General features: G+C 39.9%; 1 protein-coding gene across 1 annotated transcript in view; it reads left to right on the top strand.

Moving 5' to 3' along the window:
* The window catches only part of Tfap2d (transcription factor AP-2 delta), a 49853-nt gene that overhangs the window by 66 nt on the left and 27439 nt on the right, over positions 1-22348 (top strand). Inside the window, exons 2-5 of the mRNA XM_047559574.1 lie at positions 987-1484; positions 4949-5009; positions 14884-15049; positions 15223-15341. Coding sequence (XP_047415530.1) covers positions 987-1484; positions 4949-5009; positions 14884-15049; positions 15223-15341 — 844 coding nt within the window. The remainder of the gene's footprint in view (positions 1-986; positions 1485-4948; positions 5010-14883; positions 15050-15222; positions 15342-22348) is intronic.

Genomic DNA, 22348 nt, shown 5'->3' with positions numbered 1-22348 from the left:
TTTTGTGAGCGCGCGTGTGTGTGGCGGCGGCGGCGGCGGTGGCGGCGGTGGCGGCAGCTTCCCTGTCTCTAATCTATATTGGACCGTTACGTTTAATTATAATCTGGCTTTCAGGGGAAGTTAAGGAAGGGAAGGGGAGAAAGTTCGTTATGACATCTGTCGCCAGGAAGGGCAACTCTTCCACGTTAAGAAACATTTGCCATAATGAGGGAGAAAACATAATCCTAATAATACGGGGGGGGGGGGTTGCTGAGGAGAAAGAGATAGAGACAGAGAAAGGATTCTCAGAAAGGCAAAGAAAAAGGACTGATGGGGGGGCGGTAGGTGGACATGGGGGGGGGGGGAACAACGCACCCCTTTTGGAACCGGTTTATTCAAGGAAAGGGAAGCAGAGAAGGTGGGTCGGATTCCCTCCCCCAAATGGCTAAGAAAGTGAGCAAGTTGAACGATTTGCAGACTGGATTTAAAAAAAAAAAATACATGGACAATGATTTTGAATAACCCTGGCCAAACATCTTGTCATGGACGGGCGCAGACTTTCGGTGTTGGGATCTGGTTGGAGTGGCTGGGCGCGAGGCAGCACTTTATGCGTGTGGACTCTCTTCTGCTCCTGGTGTCCCCGGAGTCAGTTGCAAACCTGGCTCCCAACGCCCAGTTCCCTGTACAAGTTGAGCAGGGGCTGGTGTGTGTATGTGTGTGCGTGTGTGTGCGTGTGTGATGTCGCCCGCACCTATATAGGGTGGGGGATTTTTTTTTTTTCCCGCTCTCTCGACTGTGAGGACGAGGCCGCCCACCCCCAGTTCGCCTGTTCGCCAAGGCTCTCTGGCAAAGGCGCTGAGCCCCGGCTGCCGCTCTGCCCGAGCCCTGCTTACTCGCTCTCCTTGGAGAGCCAAAGAGAGGTCCAGGCTCTGGGAGAGTGGCGCCGTGGTTGCAAAATGACAAACCTCAAGTTTTTCTGCTCTCCCTTTTCTCCCTCTTCCTTCCAGATACGTCACGACGGATCAAACAGCTACCGTTTGATGCAGCTTGGCTGTCTGGAGTCCGTAGCCAATTCCACTGTCGCCTATTCCTCCTCCTCTCCTCTAACTTACTCTACCACCGGCACCGAGTTTGCGTCCCCCTACTTCTCCACTAACCACCAGTACACCCCGCTCCATCACCAGTCTTTCCATTACGAGTTTCAGCACAGCCACCCGGCGGTCACCCCCGACGCCTACTCTCTGAACTCACTCCACCACTCGCAACAGTACTACCAGCAGATCCACCACGGGGAGCCCACCGACTTTATTAACCTGCACAATGCGCGGGCGCTCAAGTCCTCCTGCCTGGACGAGCAGAGGCGGGAGCTGGGCTGCCTCGATGCCTACCGCCGCCACGACCTGTCCCTCATGAGCCATGGCTCTCAGTATGGAATGCACCCAGATCAAAGACTCCTGCCAGGGCCCAGCCTGGGGCTGGCCGCCGCGGGAGCAGACGACTTGCAGGTAAATAAGCATGCAGGGAATTTGTCTGCGCCCTCCCCTCTTTGCCCTCCCCCTCCCGCTCCATTAATACTCTGTAAGTCTCTTCTCTCTCTCTCTCTCTCTCTCTCTCTCTCTCTCTCTCTCTCTCTCTCTCTCACACACACACACACACACACACACACACACACACACACACACACACTCCACACGGAAAGTTATCAAAACAATTAGAGGAGGAGTATGCCCATTCTGTCCCTCTCATTGGATCCAGGCATTTCACCTAAACGCGCGTTAGTCCGGCTAGCTGCGGCCCCTACCTTCGGCCAGTAATCACAGAAGTCTTTTGTGAATCCACATTTCTGACCCTGAGCGGATGGGTGGGGGAGATCAGGGAGGCTGGGTTTGAGTGAACTGAACTCAGAATAAGACCCGATGAGTTGATGACCAATCGCACCCTCAGTTTCCATACTTTACAAGGTCGGGGCTACAATCCTGTTACAGGAGCTTGTCCCCCAACGGAGCTTGTGGTGATCTTACTATGGATGGGGGAAGGAAGCTCGTTTGTGCTTGGGAAATTGATGCAACACTGAGCTAGAGTAAAGTTTCATCAAACACTAGATTGCTATGTAAAGTAAGAAACCGCAAATGAAAACCTCGAAAATCAATCCCAATGAAAGAATCTGCACAACGCACTTTGCCAGTTGTAGCATTTCGTCTAATTCTCTGTGCCTCGTGTTTACCCAGATTTACAGCCCTGTTGGATGACTCACATCTTTATTTTTCCCTCTTCATCCCATTATATTTTGCTTAAGATGAAATCCTTAAAAAGACAGAAATAAGGAAATAGAGAAAGCGAGTCAAGGAAGTACAAGAAAGAGGAAGGAAGGGAGAAAGGGAAGGAAAGGAAGATGGGAGTGGAAAGGAAGGAAGAGAGGGAAAAAGAAAATTGCTGGAAGGAATTCAGACGCTGTGAAAACCTAACTCAATTCGATGATCTCTCTCCTACTTTCTTAACATTTTTGTACATTCTTTGCCAACAATAGAATCTATAATTATTCAATCGTATTATCTGAGGCGCATTTAAGACAACTAAGCCCACAAATATCTGCAACAAGAATTCAGAAAACCCAAATTTGTAGCTTCTTTAGCAGAAAGTGCAGCTCTACCTGTGACTACCCACTTTTTCAGTGTGCACAAAGCTGACCAACTTCTCCCCACTCTACAGAACAGTGGGGAGATATTCCAAGAGCATACGTTGGAGACGTAAGAGATCCCTTGTTGCGCACAGAAAATCTTTCCCCCTTCTATACCTCTGAGCAAGGGATTATTTTTAAATTAAAGTGAAAGCCCTTACAGTTCCAACAAAAGGCCATAGTTGAAAGATCTACATGCAAGAAAAAAGATTTGGCTCCGTAAACCTTGACTTTCTACACATATATTCACAAAATAATTTTATACGCTCAGGGCATTTTTACATTTTACACAAGGATCCCCTTATGTCTCAAGAGGGAAAAAAATCTGCCATTCAATGCTTAGCTCAACTAAAACCTATTTACTTCTTTTAATAGCCACGTCTGCTGCTGATTTTTTTGTATCTGTACAAATTTTTTTTCTGTGCTAGGCACAAAGCAGGGCATTTTTCAAAAGAGGGGATTAGAACATTTGCAAGTACCAGACAAAGAAAGAATCCTGTGCAAAAGGACACCGTAGTTTATCCAATTTTCGACTTAGTGCCATTCAACTGGTCATTTATGCAATGTCATCCGACCAAACAACATGTTTTACTTATGAGGGGGTAAAGTTTGTTAAGTGAAGAGACCAAGATTCATTTCTTCCAAGAAAATAAACATCTTTACAGAGTGGGAGGGAAAGTGATTCACTCTCTTGGAGAAAGAACTTCAACGCCCTTTACTTCAACATTTTGGATATTTTGAAATCTTTTCTTCAGTCTCTTTTCTACATAGTCATTCTCTCTTTTCTTTTTTTATTATTCATACTAAGGTGATATTACTCATACTAAAGAGGGAAACACTCTAAGACACAAGATGAAACAGGGTATGGTGTATGATAAAAATATATATACTTACATAGATACATATATCTATAATATGTGCCTGTGTGTATACACACACACATACACACATGTATGTGAATTTTATGAAGCAGATTTGTAAATTTGGCAAGTTATTTTCTTCCACTCTTCCCAAACCAAGTTGACAGAATGAAAAAGAAAGAGTCATAGCTACATTTAAAACAAGAAATGAGGAGGGAGTGTGTGGGAGAAACCCGTCTCTCTCCTTTTATTTCTTCCTTTTTAAAACATTCATCAGCATATGCCTCATTTCAAATGCAACAAATGTAAATATACTTTTCCCTGCACAGAATTTTAAGTGAAAGTCCAATGGTTTGGAGGGCGGTCTAAGTCTGCCTAACAGATGCAAACAGTCTTGTGGCTTCAGTTCCATCTTTGAGTCCCCTAAAAAGATTTGCTATGGCCAACAAAGAAAACTGTCACACCTTTTCCCATCACCGCTTTAATTTATGCTCAGTCTCCAAGTTTTTTTTTTTCATATTGATTTGATAATCACTTTAAGGCAGAACATTTAAAATAAGAAAGAGCTGGTGAGTAGGTTGAAAAGGGGGGTCTTACAGGCCTGCCTCAATATGGTGAAAATGGGGAGGCAAAAGGGAGCCAGGGCTGTAAAGGTTGTTTTGTAAAGTGGGTTTTTATTATGCACCGACTCTCTCCGCATTACTTAACTCTTCACGGGCTGTTGGGTAGGTTAACACCCTTCAAGGCCTCTTTCATGTCCAATACCTCGTTTGTTTGTAAAGGAAAATGAGCCTTTAACACATTTTGAGTCAGTAAAAAAAGACAGATGCAGAAAAAAAAATTATTTTTTGTAATCAAAAATCAGCAAATCCTTTCCACCTTTCCAACTCAAGTGAAGAGCTATAGTGACTGAACCTGAAGGTATTCCTCCATAAGGTCCATTTGGGGTAGCATTAGAGAATGTTCCTACTTTGGGGGTAAAACAGAACCCTGGCATACATATCTTGAATCCTGCATGTGAAATAGCTCCTGTGTGCTTCAAGAAACCCACAACCCCTGACTTGATCTCTAGGTAAATTTTCTCCCCTCATAAAGTGCTGAGTACACTCTCTGTATATATATTCTATGTGCCTTGATGGAGACTCAAAGGGTTTCTCATTCTCTGATGCCAACATGAAAGACTCTCAGGCACTTTGAAGTACAATATTGTACAGTAATATAAAATGCATACCTTAAAATTTATACAACTTTTAGATTGTGGTTTTCTTGCATTTTTTTTTCTTAAAATCGTTTCCTGCAAGCTTGTCTTAGCTCAATGGTCGCTTCACAGGTCTTTTGAGAAAGGGTTGAGGTATGGACCAGTCTGGAAGACTACTCACATGATCATACCTATCATATCTCAGTGATTTTATGTTATTTTTCTTTTATTAAGGGCTCTGTGGAAGCCCAGTGTGGGCTCGTTCTTAATGGCCAAGGTGGAGTGATAAGAAGAGGTAAGAACATTTTACTCTAAACATTCTCCTCTTATTTGTTACTTTGTTTTGAAGATCTGGTGTGGTTTTAAGCATCAAATTCTTGTCTACCCATAAAGAAAACATTATTCTTAGTTATTTATTCAGTTCCATGTGGGCATATTTACATTTAACATTTTTCTTTCTTCCATTGAGGCTTGAAACACAGGCAAAGCCCAAAAGACTTGTGCTAGGCAATATCTGCTGCTCCTCACAGAACAGCGACAGAATCAAAGTTAGAGGGGAGGGGGACTGAAAAACAAAACCCCAACTTTTCACACTTCCTTCCCCCATCATCAATACCACATCCTGAAGCAGAATTTCTGGTCTCTTTTAGCTCTAATGTGCCAGCACAGCCTGAGTTTTGAGGTGATGGTGTTAGCTTGAGGCTTTGAGGGATTCTGTGAAAGGCTAGACCATTGAGGCTTTAGAGGAGGCTAATGAAACACCAATATCGTAGCTGCCTTATTTTCTAAATGTTCAGAACATTTCTTTCTTTAAGGAAGGGTGGGAGGAGGAGGTAGTGTTAACTGTACCGGATAAAGCTTTCTTGTTCCCATCTGTTGAGGAAAACATCTGAATCCAGAGTTACCCATGGAATTGGAAGGTGGGGGGAAGGCGAGAGGAGAGGAGAGAGCTGTTGCTTTCAGTTCATGCACTGAAGGGGACTGCATCTCAGATGTTCCCATTTTGACAAAAGATTTTGAACTATGACATTCACAGGGCCTCAAGGCAGTGCAGATTTTGCTGGCTTCCATGCTTACTGTACCCAGAGCCTCTGAAGTTTATTTTTCTAGCATGCTGAGTAACCCAAGGAGCACACAAGGCAAGAGGGACAGCTGTTATCCCAACTTCATACGAATTAATAAGACATGGCCTATGTCACCAGACTAATTCCTGCTCCAGGGCCACAGTTGTCTTTAGTAACCAAACCACTAAGACTGAGTCACTTCTGATGGTACCAAATAAATGTGCTCTAGTGACTCTTTCTTTCAAAACATCTTGAATAATTTGATTTTTCTGAAGAGAGACATGTGCTGGTAGAAAGCAGTAGATTCTTTTGTGCTTGAACTGTAGATCTTACAAACCAATATTCAATGTGAACATTTAAATTCAGGAGGAAAGAAAACAAAGGGCGTTTTACTTTTCAAACTTGACTGTTCCTGTAGTATATAGTTGGAGTTTATGTTAAATTGAAAAGAGCTATTCACCACTTGTTTCACCTTTCAGAGATTTAAAACTATTTTTTTAATTACTGATATTTCTCTGCACGGTTATTTGTTTGTTTGTTTGTTTTTGTGTTTGTTTTTAATGAGGTTTATTAAGCTTGTCAGTCAGGCCAGTATTCAGTCATATTGTAATGATATGAAATAGGCCCAAGACTAGTGAATATGAAAATTAAACATACACACTGTTGGGTAGGTAAAAACTACACAATAAAAAGGGGGACCCGTGAGACGTGCTGACTGGGATCATTTGGGGCGGGCAAAACTAAAGGTGAGGCCCAGCGCTCTGGGCGCACGGAGATGTCGGTGGTGCTGAAGGACAGCGCCACTAATTAGTGACGGGAGCCGGCTCCTCAGAGAGCTGAGCTCTCGCTACTGCAGTTTTTCCTTGCAGTTCCGTACTAAGATTGCCTTTTCGAATGCTTGAAAATTACATCCTATTGCACAATAGCTGACAGAGGGTGGAGATTATTCAAGACCGAGGAAAGAAGCCTGGGAGGACTCTGGTGTGGAATCAGTTGAATTGCCAGAGAAAGATTTAGACAACCCCTCACCCCTTACCATTCTCCTAAGAAATGCAAAAGATTTTAGTTATCTACAAGGTGCAAGCTGCTGTCCTATCAGAGTCACAGAAATTTATTTTTCTTGTAGAATTCTATACCTATTTTTTCACATTTAAAAAATCATCTCTTAATTTGCTCTTTTAAACAAAAACATTGATTTTGTTGAACAGCATAACTCCAAAGAGAAAGGAGATGTCACCTGATGTTTATGTCCGTATTGTTAGACAAAACCTTAATCCCCCACTTCGAATAATTCAAAATTTAGCTGCCAGTTTATTTCATTTTCATGTCTTAGAGAAAGGCCAATTAACCTGTTTGAACCCTGGAAGATGTGCATCTATATGTATCAGTTTACTCTGAAACTATCAATATTCATGACCATTTAAAAGTGGATGTCAAGGAAGGGGTATATATTTTATCAGACCCTGCCCTGCTCTTATCTCAGAACTCTCTATTTTTAGAGAAATTCTTAGGAAGCCCCTTATCTCTATGGGCACAGTTATGAACAGAACTCTAAATATCAATAGCTCAGGTCAGTTTTATTCATCAAAAATCAGGAGGACACTAATTCCAGCCCTCTGCTTTTCTGCAGCCCCTCATACTAACCCAGGGTTATCTTACAGCTTAGATGAGAATGTGTTTCTTTTCCTATCCATGCTTTACAGGTATTTCTCCATATAAAAACAGGATTTCTTGAAAAGTACAACTTTTCTACTGCTTTCTCTTTCTTGCCAAATTCTTGGATAAATTTGCATCTCCAGTGATATAAAGAATTTACTTGTCAAGAAAAATAAATCTCACTTTCAAAGACGCCCCCCCATGTTTTTCTTGAAGAAAGATACATGCCTATGTAGTTTACATGGGTTCATCATTGAGAAGCTATCCTGATTTGCAACAGAGGAGGGTTGGGGGCCATTAGTTAGTCTTAAATTTGGCCACTTGGTAAAGAGCAACATGGTCTTTTTCTTATTCACTTGGTTAAGTAGGAAACATTGTTTTTTGGCCTGTAATGAGAGCCTGATATCCAAAAAATGCGTGAAGAGGAGTCATCAGCAAGGTAATTACCACCTAGATAAAATATTTGCCACCGCCTCCGAGGCGCAGCTCCCTGCGCGCTCACTCTCGGTTAATGGTGTGCGCGATTTTGCCCGCAGCTCCTCCACTCCAACCATCAGAACCAATAATCTTTACTTTACCCTGTGCTCGCGTATCGATAGCTTCTTTCGCCTCGGGCGTTGGCTTTGATATGTTAATATTTCTGAGTAGCAAATTCTGCAGAGATCATATTAATGTTGTACGTACAGAGTGGAGCTTTGCCTTCGTTGAATATTCAGATACTGGGTTTCAAAAGGCATCTCTTGAAGAAATGAGGCTTCTATTTACAGGAGTCGTCTATGTTTTTAATCATTAAAAAAAAAAAAAACGGAAGGAAGGAAGCAAGGAAGGAAGCAAGCAAGGAAAATTCACTTTTCTTTTCCTGGTGAATCTTCTGAGATTTCCTTACCGCCCCACCCCACTCCCCTCCCTTTGTCAGTGGCTGGTGTCTTTCATTTCTCGCTCCGACTAGTTAATAATAAGTGAACAATGTTGATGGTGACGACGACGACGATGATGATGATGATGAAGCTGATAATGAATGGATCCAGATTGGAATCGCAGGGTAGGGTTTCAATTGGATAGGGGACTGTGGCCTTCAGATGAGAATAGAGGTGAGATGAGAACTCAGCCTTTCCATATGTGGGTAGAAAGTGACATTTTGGCCCTGGTCTCTTTTGTGAAATCGGGATGGCAAACGAAAAAAAATAAAAAAAATAAAAAAAAAAAGAAAGCGAGGGGGATGAAAAAAGTGAAGAGGGGAAGCGCCCTTGTTTCGCTTTGTGATCATTCTGCCTTGCAGCCCCAGGCTAATTTCAGAAGCTTAAATACCGCTGTAGCCTCTGGGCCACGCGGAGAGGGAGCGGACCCGGCCACTGGCAGGCAGGAACGCTTTCCCTATTGCCCGTGGCTACACAAAATACAAACTACTTTGAATCAAAACATTTTTGGGGAATTAATATGATTTGAACTCTGCACGTTTTAAGCGAGCTGGAGTTTGTCAGATCGCTTAGAGGTGACTGGCACGCCGAGGCGGAGGCATTTACGCTGAGGACAAACATTGTCAGATCTGATTTAATTTTTTAAATACTGTTGCCTTGAAATTCTGCTTTAGCTTCAATCGCCCGGTCTGCCAATAATAGGATGGATGGAACTGTACGCTTTCCCTTTTTGCAGCACTCGTGTCGGCTCACACACTCCTTGAGCAGGAGGATGTTCCTTTCCTGGCTGCTTTGAGTTTTTAAAGGGTCTTGAACCTTGGAATCCGGTTGGAAAGAATCAGTGACTGTTTCGGCAGCTCTTGGAAAGGGTAAAATCGAGGGGTGGAAAGCCTTGTTCCTCTTGTCAGCTCCTCCTGTCCCCTAGTAGAGAGCAGTTACCCTGAATCTCTCCTTACTGGAACTCGCCAAAATTCATCCCTGTGGTTCATTCTTTGGGCGAGAATGATCCAGAAATACACTTTGAATCCCACCTACTTCCTTATTCCCGCCAAACAGAGGCTACACATTTGAAGTACAATCTCGAATATATGAATTCTAAACTTTATGTATCAAAGGACTCAGAGGCCTGATTTGTTGGACTTTGGAGGGGACCTACATTCCCATAGTCTGCTATCTTCTCTCCCGTTTCCTTACTGCTTGAAAACTCACCAAAATCCATAGCACTCTGTGCATTGGGGAATGGAGATTAATCCTCCACACACACCATTACACACACCACCACCATTAAACAAGCCTTTGCCTGGGTGCAAACCTCCCTTTCTTTTGTTCTGCCTGGAATGTGCACTGGGAGGAATTTATTCAGCCATGGTAATCCCGTTATACCTGTAATCGGAGTATCCCTCTTCCGAAGAGCACAATCCGCTTCTGAGGCATCATCAAAGGCCAACTAGATGCCAATTAAGTACCCACCCCTTTGCGGTTTGATCACAATTAATATCTGCTGCCTTGGGGGAGGAGGTCACATGGGGGGAGGAGTATTGAGAAGGGAGAAAGGCTAGAGGAGATGCAGCCAAGAGAATGATGCTACCCCACCCAGCTCACACGCGCACCTCGCAGAAATGCAACTGCAGAACAAATAAGAACAGGAAACTCTCGTAATCGCTTACACATTTTTAATGTGTCAGGGAAAAAAAAAAAAAACGAGCGATCACTGGAGATGAAGAAGGGGAGAAAAAAATCCCTGCCGTTTGTATTTCTTTCATTTGAATTGTAAACATCTGTTTGGCTGTAAGGCGAACAGAACATTTATTTTGCTCCCAAGATTTGGTCTAATTATGTCAACACCAACGCGGCGATGAGTGGGGCGGTACAGAGACTTTGGAGAGGCTGCGCGCTTGGGCCCAGCGCCCGGAAGCTCGAGAGGAAGTATTGATCGCACCTGAAGAGCGCTAGGGGCCTCTTAACACAGCTGGGTGTGTTCTTGGAGAGGGTTGCGGGGGGCGGGGGAAGACCAGTTTATGGCGTAGAAGCCGCTTTAGGCGCACAGGGAACCACAGCTCCTTGGAGACAGCCGGGGCTCGCTCTTCTGCCCTAATTGCTGGGGATGAGAAAAGGAAAAGTGGGCCCAGTGGCTGGAGCTTGGTTTTCCTGTTCAGTTGCAGTGCAGAGGGTGGGTGGGTTTTGATGTAGCGCCTCAGCTCTCACCCTGCAACTCAATAAATTTCTCAACACAAAGGCGGTGTTGTGCGGCCTTTACTCAGGTAACTGAGCACGCGCGTGCGCACGATCAATTCTGTTATACTTCTCATCACCTGGAGAGATAAGTAGAGCAGTTGTGAACAACCTCATTTTTCAGATAGATTGAGACCCAAATACTTACTCTGCAAAATCACTTGGGTCGCTAATTCACCAAGTTTGTACTTGTAGTTCAGTACTTTTCATACCACTCCACACTATTCCTGCAGACACAGGAACAGATGTCCCCAGCTTTGCCAAGAAGAATGTAGTCCCAACCTTGTGCAGGATCTAACAAGGTATGACAGCTGGAGGATCTGCATCGATATATTCATGCCGGGTTTTGTCATACCCACAGTCTTTAACTAACTTCTTCCTTTTGCTTTGGCAAAGTTATTCCTTTTATTTTTTTTTAAGTCATGAACTAGACAAGTGACCTTGAGTAGGTAATTCATGATTTCTTACACTGTTGCCATAGCTACTCCTTAGAGTTTGCAACATCACTGGAAATAGGAAGTCTTGTTTCCAACTTTGAAAATAGTGACCTTCATGTCATTATTGTTTCTGTGCACTATTAATGGAAAAGAGATGAACTCTGGAATTTTGCATGAGCACTCTAGTTCTGGCTGCAAAGACATCCTCAACTAAGGGTGCTGAATAAAAAATGAGACCACATAACTTCAACGAGAGCTGACATGAAGCACAGGCACCATAAGGAATTTCAGCCAGTAACAATTGTTTACAGCTTGGTAAGGTCCACTCTTTCATGACTTTCCTTCTCTGAGGTCTCATCATGCTATCTGTAGTCTGGGTCCCCATAGAGAAGAACTGACCCCTTGCTATCATCATTCCAAATGCAAAACTTTGGTTATATTGACTTTTTCCTACCTCCTTAAAAAGTGAAACATTGAAAAGAAAGATATCAGGTTCCCCAAGTTGCTGTAAACTCTACAAGTTGCCAAATCTTTAGCCAGAACAAGAGAGTTCCCCAAGGCAGCAGCAATGCCAAGTATCAAAGCAACAGAAATTCCCTTTAAAGATGCTGTGACATAAAAAATAAAAGACTCTAGAGTTGATGGCTAATCCTGAATACAAAATAAATCCTTCAGGCAATTTGTGTGTGCATAAAGCATACTGTTAATATGCAGCCTGTGTAACTTACCTAATACATGCCTATTTGAGCATAAGCCAGAAAACCAAACTGGATGTAGGAAAGTCTTAGGACCCAAGGAGTTAGCACACAGCTAGTAGCAGACTCAGTGGTATCTCTGGGAGCAGCTGGTTTTCAACACATGGCATTCACTTTGTCAAAAAGGTAGTAGTTTTCTAATGGGGAAGACTTTTATTTAACTTCTTTTATAAGACTGATGATCATCTGCATTGCTTTAAATCTGGTTTCTAACACACTGAAGATTAGAGAGAAAAAGGGTCTAAAAAAAGAGGAAATGTCTAAAATTGTGTCCTTCCTTAGAAGCCAGCAAAACCATATGTATATATGCTCAAATGCTTTCTTCTCCCACTCATAATAAACTTGGGACTGATTGGGTGAGGTTTGTTTTTCCCTTAAATATATACTGGATAGTGTTTGAGAGAAGGATGCTAATGTAAGAATATAAATTTACTTAATATTCATGTGACTGTGGGTAGAGGTCCCTTTTCCAGAGAGGGCTTTGTGAATGTAGACATTGATTTTTGTTCTTGAGATTTAATATTTTTCTTTAGACTAACCTAAATACTGAAGTAATCAGAGTCATGATTCTCACAGTATGACTCTAAACTCCAAATTTATTGATACTCATTTTGCTTTCCTGCTCAGCTTTTGAGAAGTCACCTTATTTTATTTATTTTTAAAGTGTATTTTGTATCTGTAGGTACAAAGGTAAAACATTAATGAAAGTGACTGGTAGCCTCAGGCCCAGGAATCTGGGAATTTGTTTTTACTATGATTGTTGTTAGTTACTGGTTTAAAATACTCTATGGGAATGCAAAGTGCAAAAGCACAGGTGAGTTTGTTTCCATCTCCTGAAGAAGGTGATTTATTGTCTTCTGTACTGTGGTCTACAAGTTTGACTCCAAGCAAAGGATCTAAGTTTGGCATTTGAGATTATGACTTCTCAGTTTAACAACTGAAGACAGGTGTCCAGGAACTGGCATGGAGAATTTGGCTAAACATACAGGACCCAACTTGCAGCCTGGAGAGCTTTCTTTAACATTCTGACTCTCTTCCCTTTTGTTTTAGGTATCATTCAGGGACACTGACAGCCTCAGGATTTAGGAGAAAGACCTTGGTCTTTAGCACTTTCCAAGGAAACTTGGATGACAGTTAAACAGCCAGGAATAATACCTGAAATTACAGAGGTGTAAATAGTTTAAAAGTGGAGTAAGGTTAGTTAGTCTTCTCCTCCCGTCAGGGGTTCTTTTTTCTTCCTAAATGTCCTCTGGTTTCTTTAGACCTCAGACCAGGGAACGTTCCTGAATCTGTCTCCCTGCAGGGTAAGAGAGAAAATGAGAGGAAAAAGAAAGGAAAAGAAAGGGCGTGCGCTAGAGAGAGTGGAAAGCCAGGAGGATAGAGAAAAGTGAGTAAGGGAATTTGTTAAGCAATCAGATGTCTCCCTGCAGGGTAAACATTCCTGAATCTGAATGCAGCGACTCCCCTGCTATAACAGTCACTGTGCTGCTTAGTAATAGCTGGTAGGAGTTACCTGAGAGGCAAGTGGAGAGTCCTAGTCTAGTCCTTCTCAAACTTCAAAGAATATATGTACCACCAGCAGGTTTTATCAAAATGCAAATTTTGATAGAAAGTCTGAGATTCCACATTTCTTTCCTAGGATGCCAATGCTATCTTTATTTATTTATTCATTCATTCATTCTGGAGATTAAACCCAGGCATGCTCTCTTTCTGAGTTACATTTCCAATCCATTATTATTTTTGTATTTTGAGACAGGGTCTTACAAATTATCCAGACTGGTCTCAAACTGGTAATCTTCCTGCCTCATCCTCCCAATCTACTGTAACCACAGGCATGTGCCATTATGCCTGGCTCCAATGCTATCTTTTGAGGACCACACTTTTAATAAAAAACACCTTGGACCACACTTTTCTGGTGGTTTTCTTTCTTTTTTCTCCTCATAGAACTCGATCCTTTACTGGAAATGAGTCTCAAGATTACTCATAACTTGAAAAAGCAATAGCATGCTCGGAAAAGACAACTTTGAATTTGAATTCAACACCGAACCTTAAAAAACTTTCCTCACAGGGCTCAAAGCTTGAGGAGGTAGCCTTGCAGTTCTAGAACATAAAGCCACCATCCTAGCAATGGGGACATTGGCTTAAGATTTTTGCAGTGAGTGAGAAATTTGCCAGCAAGAAACTTTCCTCACTGATTATTCCCCTTGGGTCCTCAAGTCTATTTCAGTGGGTGGTAGATGCCTGAGATTAGGGAATATCCCATGTTATTCCTGAAGGAAGGTGAAGCTGAAGGGACTTTCTGGACCTTGGCAATAGAAATCTTCTGTTCCTAAAATTCCAGCATGTCAAAATCACTTTGATGATTTTACTATTAATAGTTCCCTTTGCTTTTCATTCTAATAGTAATAATAACAATACCCACAGCAATAATATTATTTATAACTAACATTTATTAAGTGTTAACATGTTCAGATCTTGTGCTGTATTCACCTATGTGTGCAAATTTACACATAACAAAAGGATTTGACCCGTCATTGCTTATGGGCTAGAAATTTCTGGCAATAAGCAGATTATTTTTAGTGATATGTCAGGATTGAGTGACTGTGGTGCCCTTAATTATTAGATGGATAAGGGAAAGAAGATGGAATTCTCAAACATTTTGGAAAAGAAAACAAATCATGCCTAAAAAGTTACTATCCATATATTTTGTGTGTAAACATACACATGCAACCACGGATAAATAATACCTACCTTTTGTGGGATTGACTCTTAGAATCTGAGTTTTCAATGAATAGATGTGCTTAATTAATTGAAGTATTTTTTTGATGTGTCTGGTGAGCCATCCTATATTTTATAAGACACCAATTTTCTCTAAAATTACCGTTGTGTACTCATAACCATTTTCTGTGTGATAGTGGAAAGATCAAACTCTGGTTATTATTTGGAAGGGCATCTTCAGAACAGCTCTCTGAAATAATGTGGGTAATGTATAGGTACAACTGCTGTCATGTAACCACCAAATATCAAGTGATCCCTTGATATTAACTACCTCTCATATAGTTTTCTTCTCCCACCTTCATAACTTGTTATGTACTTTTTCCTCCCAAGGTGGCACCTGTGTGGTCAACCCCACAGACTTGTTTTGCTCTGTTCCTGGTCGTTTGTCCCTTCTCAGTTCTACTTCCAAATACAAGGTGACCATTGCTGAGGTAAAGAGGCGACTCTCACCACCTGAGTGCCTCAATGCTTCACTCCTGGGAGGCATTTTGAGAAGGTAAGATAGTTCTAGTTCCAGCACTGTATGTCTGCTAACTACAGATGCCACACCTTCAACCCTCAGTCTCTATTTTGTCTTCCATCCAATGTATTCTCCATGTTGTCAAGGTTTCTCATAACTTTCTCTAGAATGTGAACTTTCAAAACCTACTTTTTATTTTTGTTGGACAGAGCAAAATCGAAGAATGGAGGCCGCTGCCTGAGAGAGAAACTGGATAGACTGGGCTTAAACTTGCCAGCAGGAAGACGGAAAGCAGCCAATGTTACCCTCCTCACTTCCTTAGTTGAAGGTATGACATTCTCAGTACTGTAAAGCAATGATGGAAGGTTGAAAATTCTGTTAGGTTTTTTTTAGATTATGTTATTTTATTTTTTTACACTATTAAGCAAGGCAGCTAAAAGTTACAGGTGAATTTCCTAATTAATCTTGGCAATGATGATTAAATTTGGCTTAATACAAGACTTAAATTTTTCATAGGATGTCAATTAACTTGTTAATTTTGGCAGTATTAGGGAAGAACACAATGGAAGATTTAGGTACTTCTCCAAGTATTTCCTGAAGAACAACAACAAAACCTGGCTCTCCCATTTCATTTTTATTATTATTTTAAAGTATAGACAAATCTGGTTTAACTTATTATAATTCAGCACAACATGATCTACAGGATAAATAATTCTTTATGAAGAGTTCACAGGAGTCTAGGCATGATACTAAGGCTGAAAGCACATTGTGTTAATCCTAGTAGACATCTCTTAGAGCACAGTGAAATTCCATGGCTTTATGGGGGGATAAACTGAGTCAGAGAGGTGAAGTAGTAGAGAAAGAGACAAAGAAATAAATTCCCAGAAGTTATTTTTTTCCAATTTACATTTTCTCCTTTTTTTTTTTTTCCTGTAAGAACTAAACTTTGCACTTTCTCATGCCATCTTCTTCTAAGGAAAAAAATTATTAGGTACTTAAAAAGAAAAACTTTGTGGGGGTAGTTTTTGAATGTCAAAGAAAAGTTCTTCCATAATCCAGAAGGCTATTGTTTTAAATGTGAATGACAGGGGCCTTTTGTGCCAAGCCTCACCTGAATTCACCTGTGACCCTTTTCTAGCATTGGTCATTTGTCAATATGGTACTATTGGGAGTGGTAAGTGACTGAAACACAAAAACAAACTTCTTGACTTTTTCCATAGTATTAATATATAATATTTATTATTTGACATTAAAAATTAGTGAGGTTTTTACATTTATCTTGGCAAAATTGCTTTGGTGTTTCTGCTACTAACATTTGTCTTTTCTGTGCTAATAGTGATAATGACAATAATCACAATGATATTATTTACAACAAATATTTAGTAAGTGTTACTCTTACGGGTTGAGCACCCTTTACTCAAAAATTCAAAATCTGAAAAGTTCCAAAATTAAAAATTTTAAAAATTCCCACATGATGCTCAAAAAGTTAGGATTTTGAAGAATTTTGGATTTCAGATTTTCATATTAGCAATGCTCAGCTGGTAAGATCTATTCAAATATTCCAAAACTTAAAAAACTCCAAACTATGAAATACTCTGGTCTTAAACATTGTGGTTAAGGTTTACCCAACTTATAATGTTTTAGATCTTGTGCTGCGTTACCTGTGCTTGCTGATACTGAAGGCTGACCCATGGTAGAGGGATTTGATTTATCCACCCACGTTGGCTGGGAGCACTGAAGAAGAGCAAACTAAAATAATAATAATACTAAAAATAGAGCTGAAGAAATAATAAAAATAATAATAATAACAACAATAGCAACAACAATCTGATTCTAAAGAGAGATGGATTCCTGGTCATTTTAATTAAAAATATTAAGGTTATAGCTATTTTAAAAAAAGAACAAAACACTTGCTCAGGATATAATAGAGGAGATTTAAGAATTTTGTGGCCTGAAGCAGTGGTGCACAGCTGTAATTCCACAGGCTTGGGAGGCTTAGACAGGAAGATCGAGAGTTCAGAGCCAGCCTCAGTAAAAGCAAGGCACTAAGCAACTCAGTGAGACCTTGTCTCTAAATAAAATAGAAAGTAGGGCTGGGATGTGGCTCAGTGGTCGAGTGCCCCTGAGTTCAATCCAGGTACACTGCCGCCCCCCCCAAAAAGAATTATGTGGAGCCAGATGTGATAGTGCATGCCTGTAATTTCAGCAACAGAGGAGGCTAAAGCAGGAGGATCACAAGTTCAAGGCTGGCCTGGGCAACTTAACAAACCCTGTCCCAAATAAAATTTAAAATGGCTGTGATATGGTTTAGTGATAGAGCACTTGCCTAGCATCTCTGAGTTCTGGGGTTCAATCCCCAGTATGGAAAAAACAAACAACAACAACAAACATGTAGATGGCAGTGATTCTCAAAACAAATGACACAGTAAAATCAACTGAGAAGGTGTGATTTAAAGTGCCTGGGCCCCATCACCAAATCAATTGAAATGCAGTCTGAGGTATGGCCTTGGCATTGCTCCCCTGGTGATTCTGATGAATAATAATGTTTAAATAGAATGGATGCTTCTTGGGATTCTTTCCACTTTCTGGGATAGACTGACTATGAATTCTCATGAAATTTGTAACTGATGTGAAAAGTAAAGCTCTCAAGAAAAACCTTTTTCCTGAATGTCTGTGAAAGTACTGGCCAGTATACACAGAAGATCCATAGAGAGTATGTTCACAAATATCCTTATTGATTTCAAGTTAGTCAAGAGCACTGGGGTATCCTGTGTAGAAATCACCTATCCATACTAACCAGAAGGGTGCAGGTCAAATATGTGAAATCCTAGGACAATCCCTGGGGTCTTTGATCATAACTTCCCTACCAAAATAGTTCCTCACTTGTGTTATAGTCATATGACTATGACTTATTCTTAACCACAAATCTTGGATAAAGAAACTTAAGATTTTATTCTTTATAGGTACATCTTAGCTTAATTGAGTCCTTCTGAAATCCCTCAAAACTTCATAGTGAAGAGAATCAAATCTGTTTGTGATGAATTCCAGGTACTTTGGTGGAACTTTGGAACAGAGGTTTAGGGACAAAGGGACATTTTGCATCCTTCAGAGCCCTGTATGTTATGACCCTGAATCCTACTCTTATGTACAATTTTTAAAGTTTCACAAGTATGGGCAACATTCTTTGATATTCTTTTTATTTTCCATATTTTTGTGTTCTTTTCAAATGCTAATTTAAAATTTCCTAAATTGATTTCTTAAGTCACTATGAAGTCTGAATTTATGACCAATATTATCAAAACTACCAGTTATATTAAGATATGAGGAGGACCTAATACTGGAAGAACAGGATATTTCACGTAAATTGAACAGGTGTCATTATAACCCTGGGCTGACAGAAAGAACGACCTCATTGTTGAGGATTCATTCCCACATTTCAGTTGGTTTGGTAGCAATGGCCGACAAACCCTTTCCAGACAGCAATGCCATGTCCTACACTAGGCTCCTGGCCCTTCAAGTTCTGCAGGTAATGTTGCATGGACACAGAGAAATGGAAAACCAACACTACTGATTTATCAGTCTCCCGAGAGACTCAAATAGTTGATGCTTTTCTTTAGAAATGTTGGGACTTTGATCCTTTTAGACCTCAAAAGAACCTGAAGTCTGTTCTGTTTGCATAGCTTGCCATATTTGCCACTTAGTAAATTATCAGTTGAATTGACCATGCTGATGGTTTAATTTTTTTTTCTCCTTAGTCAAATATTTTTGGAAGAACCAGCAACATTTTAGATCCTTTTTGGGAAATTCTGAAACTAGATTTCTAGTCATCAAAAATGGTCCATCAGCTTTCTTACAAACATACAGTTTGGGGAAAAGAACACTACTCTTTTTATTATTCAGTTTTTTAAATTGATATCTCTGCTTTACCTCCTGAATTTTCTACATTAACCCATATATGCATTTTAATCAACAGTATTTTTTATCCTTTTTAAACTGTTGCTTGAAATTTGTACAGAGTAACCTAGCCATGCCAAGAATATTAGTTTCTCAAACAACTTGGTGGCCCAATACATTACTAGGGTTCAATCATCTTCCCACATTTTGGTGTAGTACATGAAACAAGAGAGATATATGTTCAATTGACATTATTTCTGATAGATAAGACATAAAAATAAATCTCATGAATTTCAAATTTCCATGACTTTATAGCCATAATAAACTCTCAATGCAGAGAGATACAATCTTTATAAAGATCCAGTCAGATGCCTCTACTTCATGTACAGAGAAACAAGATGTACCCCATTTGTTTACAATAAAAATAAATAAATAAATAAATAAATAAATAAATAAATAAAAGGATCCAATCAGTAAAGAGTAAGGTGTATCATGATGGGAATTCAAATTAGCAAATTAATACTTTTTTTTCAAAATAGTCATCACTGACATTACAGGATATTCTTAGGTTTCCATGTTTGCCTTACATTTTTAATCATTTTGTTTTTAATTATTTTAAAAACAATTTTTCTATATTTCTACTAAGTTGAGTCATTCTACTGATATCTCTATCCCATAGCATTGTTCTTGATTCCATATATTGGAGTCATTATTTTAAGAGATTACTTTGGGAATTTATAAGAGGGCTGTTTGATGTAGTTCTATAATATATTTTAATAATTCATGACTTCTCTGCTGCAGATGTCATCATACCTACTAAGCAATGGATGATAGATTAGAACAACCTCTCAGACTTTTTAAATTTATCAAACTGCTTGAAAAGTGATTATTTTTCATAAGGTATTTTGAGTGGGCATTTTTTGCAGGTGATGGTTCACATAACATGGAATGTTTAATAGAAACAAGATAAAAGTATTTCAATCTAGAGTTCCATGAATGCAATACCTCATCTTACTCCCTTTTCACTCATACATCTTCATTTAAGGTTTCAATATGTAACTATCATTTAGGTGCAAGTTCTCATGTACCACTTTCTTGTAAGCCTGTTCTCTACATTTTTCCTTGTTAGTCACAATGTTTTAACTTCTCCTTGTTCTGTCCTAATATCTATAATACCAGAGAATGTCATTTTCCGGAATCTGTGGTGGCTTAGTGTTGCTTAACCTAATGCACTGATCTTCCTGAGGAGACATCAGGAAAAACCCAGACTTTTCTACAGTGGAAACACTCTATCACTAGAAAACATTCAAGAATTTGGCCAATATTAATGTTCTAGTCCTAATATTCTTGCTATGTGGGTACTAGTTCTGAACTGGCATGTTCTGTAGCTTCCCCCTGTATCTTACTCCAGGAAAACCTTTACAAAGCTGGTGGTCAGTGCTGCCTATCACTCCTCCCCAGTGGTTTTCCATAGTGTCTGACATTGTAGAGTGTTGCTTGAAGGACATTCTGTCCATATGAGTGAGATACTTTCTCAGAACAATTTTTCTGATTTTACAACGGTTCGTATAGCATTCTCAGGCACTATTATTGGTCAAGAAAGTACAGTTTATTTATGCTTTTAAGTATAAATACCTTGAGTGGCAGTTTTTTTTGACCGGAAGTAAACATCTGTGGTGTGTGTTATGTGTGTGCTGTGTACTTTTTGAATGCTGTGGATCAATGGAGAGTATAAATACACATCAGCAAAAGAAATGGCACCAGGTCCAACTATTTTGTATGATCTCCATTCATTTTTAGTTTAAATACTTTCTTACTGTTGCTTTTCAGTTTCAAAAAAATAATCCATAAATTTCCAGGCCAAACAATCTTTATTTCAGGTGAACTAGTGTGCTACTTGCAAAATCTATGAACCCTTGGCCTAGTGCTCCCTTCCCCACCTAGAATAATATCACTTTTGAAATAGTGTCAGATGTTGATCAGACTACTTAACATGACTGAGCTTCATTCTTTCTATTTTAAAAAGACCATAAAATCTAAAATAATTAGGGTAATGCTAATTGTTATAACATTTGGTCCTCATATTTTTAGTTCCTTAATACAACAAAGGCTTATTTCTCCATTTCACAGTCTGAAGTGGGTATTCCTCACTAAAGGTCTTCCTTTCTGCTACATTGGTCATTTACAGACCAAGGATCCAGAGTTCTCTTCCTCTGTAACTGTGCCCTTCTCAGGGTCCTACGTGTCCTACTTAATCAGCTCACAGAGAAGAAAGGCATTATGCTAAGTGCACACACCATCTTACCCACTCTGGCCAGGACTGACCTTATTACTACTATTCACATTCTATGAGAACTCATCACTAATTGCAAGGATGGGGTTAGGGTATGCTGGAAAATATAATCTCTAGCTGGACAGAGTCCTTTAACACAGCTCTATGGTGTGTAAAGAAAAGATAAAAGTTTGATGGTCTATCATCTGTATATATCACAACCATGTCTTTTGTAGGATTAACTACATGCACATTAATTAAAAACTTGGCACCGTAGGGGCATACAGGCATGTAATGAAGAGTAATACCTATACTGTATTTTCTTCCTTTCTAAACAACAGTGCTTCTTAATACTGAAATTTATTTAGAATCAAGAACTGTAGCTGTAGAAGGGGAAAAAAAGATTGAGTAGCCTAAGGTACTGGAACACAATAGTTAAAAGTGTGGCTTCTGTAGTAAAATAAGCTTGTTTGACTTTACTTCTACAACTTTCCATAGAGAAAGGAACAGGACCTCTCTATCAGGGTCCTTATAAATAAAGAAGTGTTTTTAATTGTACCTTCTTCATATTGTTATTTTAAGGATTAAGTCAGAATACTTGCAAAGCACTCAGCATGCTGCCCAGAACCAAGTCACTGCTTAAGAAATTTATCATTATTCTCAATGAGAAAACTAAAGCCAAGAGACATGAACTCTTCTGTATAAGATTGTACAATTGTATGCCATGAGATAAGAATTCATGTCTTCAATTTTGCAACCCCACAGTTATTTTCCATTTGGATTTGCTTTTGTGTCATGGATCATAAACAGTTACATTGCTGGGTGCTGCTCTATTTATTTCTGAATTGAAATAGAATTAAACTAAAGGACAGGAAAAAAGTATCAATCCCTGTGCCTATTTTTCACCTTGAATTCAATCTCCTCTGCTCCTAGGCAAATTTCTGCACCATTTTTGCATCTTTTGGTGAAGTTTTTTGGAATTCTGATTACCTTCTGCCATTTAATCTCCAAAAGTTAGAGTAACATTAAATGTTAACTTGTTCTTATTTCCTGTAATATGTATCACTGTTCTTTGCACTTTAAAAGGGTGCCAATTTAGTTAGAGATTATCCTGAAAATTTTTTTCTTCCATTCCCCAAACCACAGAACACAGTAGAAAGGAATCCTAC

The sequence above is a fragment of the Sciurus carolinensis genome, chromosome 7 (genome assembly GCF_902686445.1).
Source record: "Sciurus carolinensis chromosome 7, mSciCar1.2, whole genome shotgun sequence".
NCBI lineage: Eukaryota > Metazoa > Chordata > Mammalia > Rodentia > Sciuridae > Sciurus > Sciurus carolinensis.
Note: the sequence above shows the minus strand (reverse complement) of the source record. Positions and strands in the feature narration are given on the sequence as shown.